The 13,281-nt window shown below is 40.1% G+C and overlaps 1 protein-coding gene across 1 annotated transcript in view; it reads left to right on the top strand.

Annotated features, from left to right (window-relative positions):
• The first annotated feature begins 532 nt into the window (after positions 1-532).
• triqk (triple QxxK/R motif containing) overlaps positions 533-13,281 on the top strand; it is a 34,338-nt gene continuing 21,589 nt past the window's right edge. Inside the window, exons 1-2 of the mRNA XM_041808041.1 lie at positions 533-702; positions 5,092-5,179. Of these exons, the coding sequence (XP_041663975.1) occupies positions 5,119-5,179 (61 nt within the window). The 5' untranslated portion in view covers positions 533-702; positions 5,092-5,118. The remainder of the gene's footprint in view (positions 703-5,091; positions 5,180-13,281) is intronic.

The raw sequence follows: 13,281 nt of genomic DNA, 5'->3' as shown, positions 1-13,281 counted from the left end.
ACACCCCTGCCTGTACTTATACTACATGTGCAGTAATGCAGTGTGTTTTGTTAATGCAGTGGTAAAACTTCAGAACGATTTCATTTGAATCCTCTGAGGACGGTGTTCTTTATATTGACATTTTTCAAATCTTATATCCTACAGATGACAGAAATAACTGCATAGAAAGCATTCTATATTGCATTGTGCTGTTGTTGTATGCATTTCAAATATAGAAATGACCAAACACGCCATAGTTTTTCTAAAAACTATCTCTGTTTTAAATGAAGGTCTATAGATCTCCATCACATCCTATTCTGTTACTCTGCTGACCTGGATGCTCTCTCTCTCTCTCTCTCTCTTTCTCTCTCTCTCTCTCTCCCTCTCTCTCTCTCTAGGAGGAGTGGGCGTCTACCTCACTGTTGACTCGTCACACGTCCTCCAGTGTTTTTGTCCTTAAGCCCCGCCCCCGTGCCGGCGCTATTGGTGGACGGGATAAATCCCCTCCTCTCATAGGCTTAAAGCTGCGTCCGTCATCAGCGGACCTGTGAACCAGGAACTGGGAGCAAAAACAGTGATGTGTTGGCATTCTGGAGAAATGTGGAGCAAAGTACAATAAAAAACCTCATTTCTGTCTTCCCGCGGGTCCACGTGCAGCAGGAAGGCTTTCTTTAATGCAGAAACTTCCACGGAGCGGCTTCACTCTCGATCATTAGCAGCAGAGTAAGTAAACCTGTGATTACTGAAGGCTGCCTTCTACCAATGACATCTCCACTTCAGTGTTTATGAATGTACAGTCGAGAGATATTAGTTGAACCAACGCTGCCATAGAAGATCTGTACAATATTAGAGCTACTGTCTTTATTTCCTCTGTGCAGATAGAGGAGTGCAAACAGTCAATGCTAATTTTCACCCGCCTTATATTATTATTATATTATAGAGGTGGAGAGAGTACATGTACAGGACTGCAGGACTAAGCAGTTACTTTGGTTAAAATCTACTCAAGTTAAAAGAAAACTTTTTTAATGTAAAGTTTACTTGAAGTACTGAGTATCAGGGCTGAACAATATGATCAAATAATCTATTTACAGTAGGCCTATTACAGGTGCAGTTTTATATGTGGTTATTTTTAAAAGTTAGTCTTTTTAGGTATTTTGCAACAAAACAATATTATGACAAACACAGTATTAGAGAGATTAAACAGAAATGGTCCTTTCCTGTTAGTCAGGCCTACATGTTAGGATGAAATTAGTTGATCGTTATAAATTACACGATTTTATTTAGCATCCATCTTGACTACTAGGGCTAAGCTATTTTGAAAACTTTTTTTTTTTTTTTTTTTTTTTTTAACTCATATAGTGGTTGCAGTGACATCACAGTTTGGGCCGTTACCTGGATGTTGGACATACAGGGGTGTAAATGAATGGACGGGGATGGAAGTGTACGGTTAAATCAGATTTTAGGATGTATTATAAAAAAAAATAAATAAATAAAGTGCATGATGCCTGCTAAAACTAATAGAGAAGGACTCCAGTCAAGTTGAGTCAGTGGGACAAACGGCAATATTTGGAGAAACTATGATCACTAGGCGGCAAAGATCCATAGAAACATGGTAAACTGGCGGTTCTGCCTTCTATGTCCTATCCCAGCATAGTAAACTACCTCATCATACACAACTGAAGACCTAGGTATATTCAGTTAAGTACTGTGCTAACAGTACTGTTCTTACAGTGTTACATGTCATTTACTTTTACAGTACTCTGTATACTTAAGTAGGCTGACAATTAATTTTGACACTTAACTGTTCAGTTATTATCAAATACTTAAGAGTTTTACTCAGGCATTTTTTATTTAGATGACTTTGAGTTTAATTCAAGTAATATTCTAGCAAGATATATTTACTTTTACTAAAACAAGATTTTAAGATACTTTGTACAAACAGAATATGACAAGAAATGCTCAGAACAAACTCAAACCTTGTCAAGATTCTTCCCTGGAAATTCTTTTGAAGCTTCGCCAGCAACAAACGCCTCCGTTCTCCGTTCAGGTTGCCCTCCTCTCCATCCTGTGTGATAGTTTTTGATAGCCCAAAGTATTAAAGATGATTTTCTTTGTCTGACTGATAAGCGCAGCCAAAAAACACTCAGCAGTAGTTTGACATTTTGTGCGACAGTAATCATCGATTCATGCTAGCACAGTTCCAATCTGTTGGTAATGTACCTCCTCTACTTCTGGGTTGATGACATAATGTGAAACCATTATTGCAAAAACAATAGGAGTTGTTTCATTTTTATGTCATCGTCTTTTTAATAAAAAGATTTACAAGAATAAGGGAAGTAGGAGTTTTTGTTAAATATTCTAAACAAAAAGTGACCATTAAATGTTGACAAAATTTGTGATTTGAAAATTGCAGTATCCCATATTGTGATTTAATCTAAATTTCAATTTATTGCCCAGCCTTACTGGGTAGCTACTAAGGCTGTGCAATTAATAAATGACTGCAGGATGTTACCCAGCAAAACAGAGACACAACAGACCATTAGCATCGATCATCATTTAGACCCTGGTAGTTTTTTGGGGTTTTTGTTATATAATTTTGTTTCTGTGTGCAATGTGAAATAATAATAATAATTTCATTTTCATCTGTAACACTGAGCTTCTGCATTGATTCAGTTTCCATCACTGATTAAACTGAGCTGATGTGAGCCTTCAGGCTCTGCTTTGGTTCATAAAATCAGGTCCATATAATCTCAGGAAACATTTCAATCCTGCAGTCCAATGTGTCTTTAGTTAACAGTGTAGATCCCTTTCATATTTCATATTTAACATGGATAACACTTATCAAGGCAACAAAAATGAATTGTATTCATTTATGCTGTGGACTTTTTCAAAATATAAACCAATTTCTTAAATCAGAATTACCTTTTTAGTGATGTAAACAATGTGGAGAAGAATTTGACTAAAACACTTGGAAAGTAATGTCAGACTTCATGGATAAGCCATAATGTGCACAGACATCAGGATGCCAGAAAATAAAGATGGGACTGAAACCACTTTAAGGCGAAAACAGTTTAAGAATTGCAAAAATAGGTTAAAAGAGGTTAAAAGAGTGGGAAAAATGGTTTCAAGGAGGCAAGAGGCAAGAAGTATCAAAATTGTTAAATGTGGTAAAATGTTGCAAAAATGGTGGCTAGAGTAATGAAAGGGGCTTAAAGAGATCAAAAATTGGTTAAAAGTGGCTAAAGGGGCAAAAGTGTCAAAAATGAGTTGGACGTGTCAGAAGCATCAGAAATGGGTTAAAAGTGGCAAAAATGTTGTAAAAAAGACAAAGCCAGGCAAAGTAATGAAAGGGGTTAAAGAGCGGTAAAAAGCGGTTTAAAGTGTCACAATGGGTTAAAAGTAGCCTTAATTGGCTAGAAGTAGCAAAATTTTAATGCAATGTGGTGAAAGGAGGAAAATAGTGGCAAAAATGGTTAAGAGGTAAAAAAGAGACAAAAATATCAAAAATGAGTCTTGAATGGCAAAGATGTTGCAATGATGGCTGGATGAAAGAGAGAAAAGAGGTTAAAGAGTGGTGAAATTAGGCAAAAAGTGGAAAATGGGTCAAAGATGGAAAAAAGTGGCATAAATGAGCAAAATAGTGGTGAAACAGGTTAAAACATGGCATGAATTAATAATTTCAGCATAAGAAACCAGTAATACCTTGACATACTTCTCAACTTCAAAATGAAGTAACTGTGAGCCAGGATGCTAGCGCCAATGCTACCGATCCAACACATAACACTGATATCATTAATAAATGAGGAGAGGCCATTCTCTGTTTTTTTCAAGGGCATGTATACATCTCAACATTACCTGAAATTTCCACATAGAATGACTAAAGATTAAGACAAAGGCTTCTTATATGTTGCTTTAAAAACTTCTACTGTAATGCTGCTGCTTATTACAAAAATCTGACAGCCTACTGTGTGCTACTGTGAACATTACACTTGGACAGTCTCTCCTCTTCTTCTTTTGTCCTCCTCTCACTGCCTTTAATTTGCTGACTCTGGTTTCCAACCACTGGAGAACAATAGCTGTGCATACATCCTCCCTGTGCACTGGCACTAACCACATTTGAAATGTGGCTTAAAACACTTTTTCTTACTGTAATGTAAGACTCAGGTTTCCCCAGAGAAGGCATCAGTCTGCACTAGCAGCCAGCCACGCTGCTTGAACATGCTAATTCAGTCTCTTTTCTCTATTCCCTCGCTGCTCCTCTGATTCCTGTTCTTCAAAGGTGCACACAGCAACTTTTTACCTTTTTAGATTTGCCTTTTTTCTTCTCTCCTGTGCACACATTTACCTACACATTCCTGTCCCTGTTGGATCTTTAAAAATTATAATCAGTTATTATCAGGCTAAAGTCACATTATACCGACTGCGGACTTGTCAAAGCAGTCCTTTAAGCCTGCCCCTTAAATCATACTTTCTTTTTCCTCTATTTTAAACAAAAGGCTACTGTATTGATTGGCACAGTGTGTTGTAAGAGAACCCATCTGGAATACAGAGCAGACTCCACACTAAAAACAAGCATGTTGAATTGTTGCACATCGAGTTTTTCGCACTCTGTAAAGAGAGTAATGATACATGCATGCATGGTTATTTCTGGTGTGCATACTTTAAAGTAAATGCACAGCACTCTTGAGTAGTAACACAAGCACCATCAGTCACACACTTGGATAATTACACGTTAAGCCTAAGGATACTATTATTATTATTGTGAGCGCGCTCTTGTGAGCTGTCAGGGTAATCAAAGAGAGCTCCTAGTGAGAAGGGAAACAGTGTTCAACTCAATGACATGGAGAGGAAGTAACACACAAGGAAGCTGCTGAGAATTAATTGAATTATGTCTAACAGATGTATGTGAGAGATAAACCATCTGCCTAATGATAACTGACTCCAGCATTTCTATATGGGATTGTGTGTTCACTTAAACCATTCCTGCAGATTGCACAGTTTATCTCAGTCTACAGAGCAGCACAGCTATAGCTGTTTTAATTAAACTGAAGGATCAAGAGGAACTCTGATGTCGAGCTGAAAAAGTCTCTCATATCTGTGTTTTATGTTTAGAATTTGTCATCAGGCTAAGGAAGGAGGATGGGGAAGAAGGATGCTGGTGCGACCAAACTACCTGTGGATCAGTATCGGAAACAGATCGGTAAGTCCCATAAATACTACATTCATCTCATACAAAGTGGAATGTTTTAAGACTTCTGTTTTATTCTTGATGATTAGGGCTTAAAGCTCACATAAATCAAAACTCCTCTATCTCTAAATATCAGAATATCACAAACATCAGTCCAAAAAATGATTTATAAGGCAGACATGTTGACCTTCTGTTAAATTCTGCCCATTTATCACTCAGTACTTGGTCAGGGCTCCTTTTTCACAAATTCCTGCATCTATGCTTGTGTCATGGAGCCAACCAGTCTGTGGTCCTGCTGGGGTGCTATGAAGCCCAAGTTGCTCTGATAGCAGCCTTCAGCTTGTCTGGATTGTTGAGTCTGGTGTCTCTCATCTTCCTCTTCACATTTCCCCAGAGATTCCCTATGGGGTTCAGGTCAGACCAGGTGGCTGGCCAATCAAACACAGTAATATCATGAGAGAAAACCAGTTTCTGGTACTGTGGGCAAGTGAAAAGGAAATCAGTATCTCCGTAAAGCTGACAGCGTTGACTCTAGACTTCATAAAGACCAGTGGACCAACAGCAGCACATGGCATGGCAGCTCTTGATCCACTGACTCCATTCTCAGTCCACTCCTTGTGAAGCTCCCCTAAGTTCTTGAATCTGCTTTGTTTGACAATCCTCTGAAGGCTGAGCTCACCCCTGTTGCTTGCGCTCCTTTTATTACCACACTTTTCCCTTCAGTCAACTTTCCTGATATTCTAAATGTTTTAGATGCTCCTGTACATTCTGCAACAATAGCAGTGCCAGCACCACCAGCTTTCAGTTGTCTTTGCATGTCACTGACTACATTCCTGTGCTGAATATTCTCAGTGCTTTGGTTATACGTTTGTATTAGTAGAGATGGGTGAAAAGGAAATCATATTTAAGTGGACCCCCAGAAAATGAGCTGTGATTAGTTTATTAGGCCACCGTTGGGGATGTTTATCGCCAAGGTGGTGCATAGGCTGGTGGTGATTTGGCAAGTGAGGCTTCACTACATCAAGAGATGCTGATGTACCAGAGTAAAACCACAATGCCCACTGACAGTAATCCGCTGTCATGGTGGAAAACGTTCCAGTCCAGGTATCCTCTCCTGTCCCAGCTCGCACGTCGTTACCTGTGTGACCTGGGCACCTCTGCCAGGGCGAAGAGAGTTTTCTCTATGGCTGGGACTAAAGTGAACAAAAAAAATGCTCTGCTCTTTAGAAAATGTGGATCGTCTCGTGTTTTTAGGTAAAAACATGTAGGAACAAGTTAGTACCAACATTTTTTAAATGTTTTCTTCGTTATAAACATGATGTCATCACCGCCGTAAATGGTGCAATTTAATTGATTAATTTTTTTTTTGACATTTAATTTCTAACCCATTTGTTCGTTTTAAAGTTGACCATTAGTACCAAAATACCTGTTAAAAGGGGCATATTATGCAAAAGATGCTGTTTTCAGGCTTTTCTAACACAAATTTGTGCCCCTGGCCTGTCCACAACCCCTTCAAGTACCAGAAAAATCCATTCCCTCTCCCCCTCTCTCAGATTTTACATCTAGTGACCTCACCAGGGGCCTAAGCACCCGTCCCCAGGTTTAGTTGGCCCTCCTGCACTTGGAGGAAAGTTCCACCCTCGTCTACTGATCCTCTCAGCTGCCAGCTGAGATGCTGGATAGCTCAGTGGGTTACCCTGCTGACTACGGTCTGGGAGACTGATGGTTCGAATCCCAGTCTAAACTTTGGGGAAAAAAAGTGTCTGTAATATCAATATTATATGTAATATAATAGTGTTGCATCCATTTCCTGAGAGGGGTGTGGTCAGGGGTGGAGTCAGCCAGGTAATTACCATTTAAAGCCAATAAACTTCACAGGCATGTTTTGGGGACCTCTGAGAACAATATAAACTTGGCTTAAAAGGGTAAAATATGTCACCTTTAAAGGCCTCCAAATGGTGCAGGTGGCTGTGATGCACTAAAAAAGTACATAGAGATTAACCTTAACTACTTTTGCTTTTAGTTCATTATTTCTTCATTGCAGTCTGTGATGTAATATTTGAGAGTACTCTGGACAAATGTGTAACTACACGGGGATTCAAGCAACTGAATGTTTTACATACATAGTAATAAAAAATGTGCATAAATATTCGACTATATGATTCGAATATAATTCGAAATCTGTAAAAAATTATAAATGGAACACAAATGGGACTGTAGTTAAATATTGACAGCCCTATTTTCTAGCTTAAAGAAGTTAAACAGTAAAACAGTTCACACCATTAATCAATAATCTGTTTCTTTTCATGCTTTTTTACAACCTTTAATATAACTTCATTTCAACATATATCAGCCTTTTATGTGGGCAGACCTACCACACCACAGTAACATCATCTAGATCATTGGTTTTCAACCTTTTGTTTCCCAGGCCTACCAAATCCATATCTATACAAAATTGCCTATTTAAAACATGTTACGGTAAATCAAGCATATAGCATTAGTTCAGGCAGACCACAAAGTCAAGCACTGCTATATAATTGAGATCAGCTGATCTCACGCAGGCCCTCATCAGCTGACGGCCAGCTGATTTGCTTTTAAAGACGCTATTGGTTAATCGCACTCATGCTGACATATCTAAACTGCTCTAACTTAGCTACGCTTTGCTGCTCCCCCTGCAAGCCACTTTTAACAACCCTCCTCCTCCCCAGCTCCTCCTTCCAGCAATAAGTGCAAATCATGTGTGTTTCTTGACAGAGTGGTCCTGACTGAACTGAAGTTATTGTATAGTTGCAGTAATTATGTATGGTTGTACAAATTTGCTTTATGGCACACCAAGACTTGGCCCAAGGCACACCAGTGTGCCTTCCCACACCATTTGAGAACCACTGGTCAAGAAGCCAAACCTGCTCTATTCTTACACTCTAACCACACAGGACATTAAAGTGCAGCCGTAGTTCAGTTTTGTTTCTTCTTGTGTCCCAAACGCTTCCAAAGACTTTCACCAACACTGGCTTTGCAAATATTAGCATAATCTTTCTGCGCTATCTTGGAACTTTGTCAATTAAGTAAACAGTTTTAAAGAAATTTAAATCAGACTCACTGGAACAGAACCAGAATAAAAGCTGTGAAGTTTATTAGACTTTGACACTGACAAGCAGCATCTGAAGTCTCATTACTGACAGTGAAGTCTTAAGAAACGTCTCCTTTGATACCACGTCAGAGGCTGTTTTGTCAACCATGCATTTGGGTTTCCCATCTTTCCCCTCGCTGCACAAAGGCCTAACCAAGGAAATATGTTCGCTATCAATCAAAAGTTAGTTTCCCTTTAGCATGCCAGCTGTGGTTCTGAAGATCACAGATCTCAGATCGTGTCTTTCTTGTTTTCTGTGGAGAAATACCAAAAGGTAGCCCCAGTGGCAAAGCAGAGATACTGAAGCAAAAACAGAGAGATGCTGTTTTCCTTATGGGCTTTATATTTTTCACTTTCAGTGGAAAGTTGTACAATTACAGTGTTACTGAGGATTTTAATTTTAAAGGAAAATGATTTTCATCCCCCTCGACCTAATATTTACCCAATGCAATAAAGTCCTGACTAGTGATGCCCTGATCAGTTCATATGGTGACGGTTAACTGCAGTTTAAAATGCCACTGTAAATGAATCCTAAAGCCTCCATAAGACTGCATGGTTTTGCAAGTGAGAGAAAATGACAAAGAAACGAGTTCAAGCAGAGGCATTATGGGAAATGGAACGATTAATGTACCCCTGTAAAGCAGATGGATTTGCCAGACTCCATCTCTGTCATCAGGCAAAGCCATCTTGAAAAGCTTGAATCTGCCTTGTTGTTCCAAACCAAACACTGTTTGGAACGATGAGCGCCGTTTAAGAGAACGAGGCAGTAGCTATGGGTGGGGTTCAGTATTACTCTGCTTTGGCCTGAGTTTGTGAGAGTTACTGGGGAAAGGGCTGGTTGTACTGTGAGTGGTTGTATACAATGGCTGCTCGTGAAGTGATTAGCTCAGACTTAGCCACAGCAGTTTTGTCTGAACTGGACAACATTTCTTTATTAAAACAAGGGCAGAGAGCAAGACTGCAAGCTTTCTTTTCTTTTAACAGAAAAGATGTCTTTGCTCTTCTCTTGGTCTGCTTTGGCATGAGTTTGCGATTGTTATGGGTGCCGTTTGCTGGCGTTTCATGGCTGCTGTCACCGTAGCTGCTAGCTCGGATGTAGCTTTGTGAAAGCGGCAGTTTAATTGGGACTGGACCACATTTCTTTTTAAAACACGAGCGTGGAGCCAAACCGAAAGCTTGTCTTGGCAGAGAAGATGTCTCCCGATCGTCCTTAGCATCAGTTTTATTCATAGAGGGCTCCGCCATTAGCAATCTGTGGCAGCGGTAGCCTGTCAACTCAAGGAAGCGCATTCGTACGACGTCATTTTGTCTTGTCGCTCTGACAACACATTCAAATTTTAGTTCAGTCTTTATCATTTCAAACCCTTCTTTTTTTTTCCAAATGATGAATTTTTAGTAAGGTTTTATTCTTCAACTTCTCCAAGGCTCAGGGCTGCATAAAGCTTTAAAATTCTTGTTTGTATGTTTGTTATGGGACTGAAGAAAAAGATTATTTACCCCCTCAACTGTGGTGTAACATGGTGTAAAACCAAACAGCCAACAAATGAGAAAGAGAACAACTTTAGTTACATCTTGTTTTTTAAGTTTCTTGTTTTTTTTTTTTATTTCTGTGCCCATCCCATCAAGAAAAAACATGACTTAAATTGTTAGGGATGAGGCCGCCTCGTTCAAGCCCTTCAATTTCTTCAGTTTTTCTTTCATTTTCAGAAAGATTGGCCATCAGGGATTTTCAGTGAGCCTGTGTTAAACAAAAAGTGAGAAAAAGTGAATGAAAGGGGGGAATAAAAGACACCAAAATGAAATCTTCAAATCTGAAAGGGGCCACACATGGTAATTTGAAATCGTAATAGGGTGGCTCTTCATGAACGATCAGCGGCAGTCCTCTCTGGTTGTTGAGCGGTGCCATCATCTCTGCTGGAGTGCTTTTGTCACATCAGATGGCCATCAAGAGGCCACTGTTGACTCTGCCTTTAAATACCGTTATTAAGCTGCTTCTAATTGACTGTGACAAGCTGCCTTCGGGAGAGTTGGTGCTGCAGTGTCCTGACGTGGAAGTGGTCGCTCTGTTTGAATATTAACTGCTCCTGTGATTGTCTCGTCAGAAAAGACATCCACGGTTTCAAAGATGGAGGGGAAACAATTTTCTAAAGGTTGTGAAGTTTTAAAGGACGCTGGGAAGACTTGTGGATAATCCTTGATATGCTTTTTTCTGTAAACCTTTGTAAGATTCCTTCCCCTCTACTCGCCTCACATGATGCAAAGAACCCGTCACAAATATCTCCCATGTGTCCGGCATCTCCAGTTCCACTTCCATGCACCCTGGCAGGTTCCAGCGATCCGCACCATGTGGCCTCTGACTATTTGGCCAGCGAAAGCAAAGGATGAGGAACTGTCAGACACACTGCCAGAGTGTTGGCCCAGTTTTCCCAGAGCTCTCAGGGAGAACGGGACAGTGGTCTGTCAGTCCAAATCACTCCGTCGTCCTGCTTGTAGTGCACATGCAGGATGGACAGCCTCCATGGACACAAACATAACCAAGCACTGAACTCCTCAAGTACTTCTGTTGTTCTTCAGAAACACACATGCTGGGAATCCATCACTCTTCCTTTTCTGGAGACTTTTAGTCGCCTTTATAAATTACACCAGCAGCATTTGTACATGTTAAATGTGGTTCAAGTGGGTGAAAGTAGCCGTAGATGCTCAGCGCTGCAGAAGCCCTTAACGGTAGCAGACAGTTTGAGAAATAATACAATCCAAACATTAAAAACAGCTGGCTAAGATTTGAGGACTGATTACTTCAATGTCTGTGCTGAAAGAAAGAGCACGCCATATAGACATTCAGATTGCATGCATTTGCAGCACTTAACAGGATAGAAAGCATCATTTGAGATGCATGAATCATCTGCTATTTAACCATGTGTGCTTTCATAATCTCTGATGAACTTAGTGTTCCATCAATGTGCAAAAATCCTGAGTTTTGGGAATATTCCAGGTGAAAGTCCCAGTCCAAGTTAATTTTATAATCTATCATTCATCTAAAATGTTGAGCAAAATTGATTCCCCAATAGCTTATAGACAACTTTTTCACTATAAAGGTTATAATAGCCATGGCTCTGATAAGTTTAGAGTTTCAAATAAAGAGAGCAGTGATGATCCATGAAGCTGACCAGCAGATCCATGTGCAGTTAGTACATGCTATAGTGTTATTGTATGAGACAGCATCAGACGCGTTAAAATACTGAAATCTACTTTACTGTTTGCACTGTTTACTGGTAAATAGAGATGTTCTGATACAATTATTATTTCCTTCCCGATACGATTCTGAAACCAGGTTGTTGGGTGTTGGTCGATACCCATCATCAACCTGATACTTGTGTAATCTTTCTGGACTGGCTGTGCAGACTAGCAAATTATGCTGAACCTATATTTGACTTAACCTTGCAAAGCAGATGGACTCTCTTTCTGGCTGATGGCTGAGGTCAGCCCTTCACATGGTACGTACAGAGTTGCGCTATGGGCGGGGTGTAGTTGCACTTAAAGATGTTTATAATGGCTACCTCCGCTGTAGTGTTACCTCAGATTTAGCTTTAGCATAGCATCAGTATTACTAAAACCGGACCACGTTTTTGCATGAAATAAGGAAAAAAAACAACATTAAAAGCTTTTCATGATATGAAAGATGTTTTTGCTCTTCTGCCAGCCAACTTCGGCATGAGTATGTGATAGTTAAGGGGGAAAGGGTTACTTGAAGGGTTGTGTGAATGCTTGTATACAATGTCTGCTAGTGTCGTGATTAGCTCAGAATTAGCCGTAGTTGCACTTTTATCAGAACTGGACCACATTTCTTTACAGTATTAGAAGTGCAGAGAGCAACACTGAAAGCCTTCCATGACAGAAAAGATGTCTTCGCTCGAGGGCTGACAGCTTCCATTCATTTGGTCGATTGTTTGGTCGAAAAGCTTTTGTCCGACCAAGATCACCCTGATCGGGGAGGAAGTCTACAAGGGCTGCTGCTACAGTAGCTGTTAGCTTGGACATAGCTATAGGAAAGCGGCAGTTTAATTGCAACTGAACCACATTTCTTTGTAAAAAAAGAGCATGGAGCCTCACCTAAAGCTTGTCCTGGCAGGGAAGATGTTTTTGCACCTCCCCCAACCAGCCTTGGCCTCAACTTTATTCACAGAGAAGCTCCACCATTAACAATCTAAGGCAAAGATATTCTGTTAGCTCAAGCGGAGTGCATGTGCACAATGTATTTGTCGCTTGGATTGGCCTCTCATAGTTGTGACAGACTGAACGTTCCTTGAATTACCTTTGGAGAACTTTTGGAACAGTCCTGCCCTTCCCAAACGCTTTCTATGGGAGTTTTCCCTCATGATAATGAAATATGCCCATGCAATGGAGATATGAAGCAGTCTACCTATCCTAGACAGATACAGTCAGCCATATACTAGGTTTTAACATGGTCTTGTTTTCTATCACTGCATCTTTTAGTTTCTACCCTCTCGAATGGCTACCTTTTTTTTAGCTTCACTTTATTCCAGAACACACAGATCCTGTCCTTTTCCTTCCTCCTCCTGCTGAATTCCTCATGACACGTGGCTAATTTTAGCCAGTACCACCTACCTATATCATTGTACCAAGCAGAACTAAAGCTGTGGGGAAAGTCATGTCTCTGTAGTCTGAATCTTTAATAATTTACATGCAAATTCAACGACAGAACATCAAAGACTAAACATGAAAACACATCTGAGGGAATAGACAGGAAGTAAAGCAGATACATTTTTTTTTTCCGTCTTCTTGACACAAAATCATTTACGACTTCAATGAACACTGAAGGAGCCTCTCTAGGCCTCTACAGGGCTAATGTTCCTCTGAGAGGTGTATTGTGGTTTCTTCCATGGTGGACAGTGATGCCTTTTCAGTGTGGCGGACAGAAGCAGGGAGGGTTGGGAGAAGGCAGTGTAGCCCAGTGCTGGAAGAT

The sequence above is a fragment of the Cheilinus undulatus genome, linkage group 16 (assembly GCF_018320785.1).
Source record: "Cheilinus undulatus linkage group 16, ASM1832078v1, whole genome shotgun sequence".
Lineage (NCBI taxonomy): Eukaryota > Metazoa > Chordata > Actinopteri > Labriformes > Labridae > Cheilinus > Cheilinus undulatus.
Note: the sequence above shows the minus strand (reverse complement) of the source record. Positions and strands in the feature narration are given on the sequence as shown.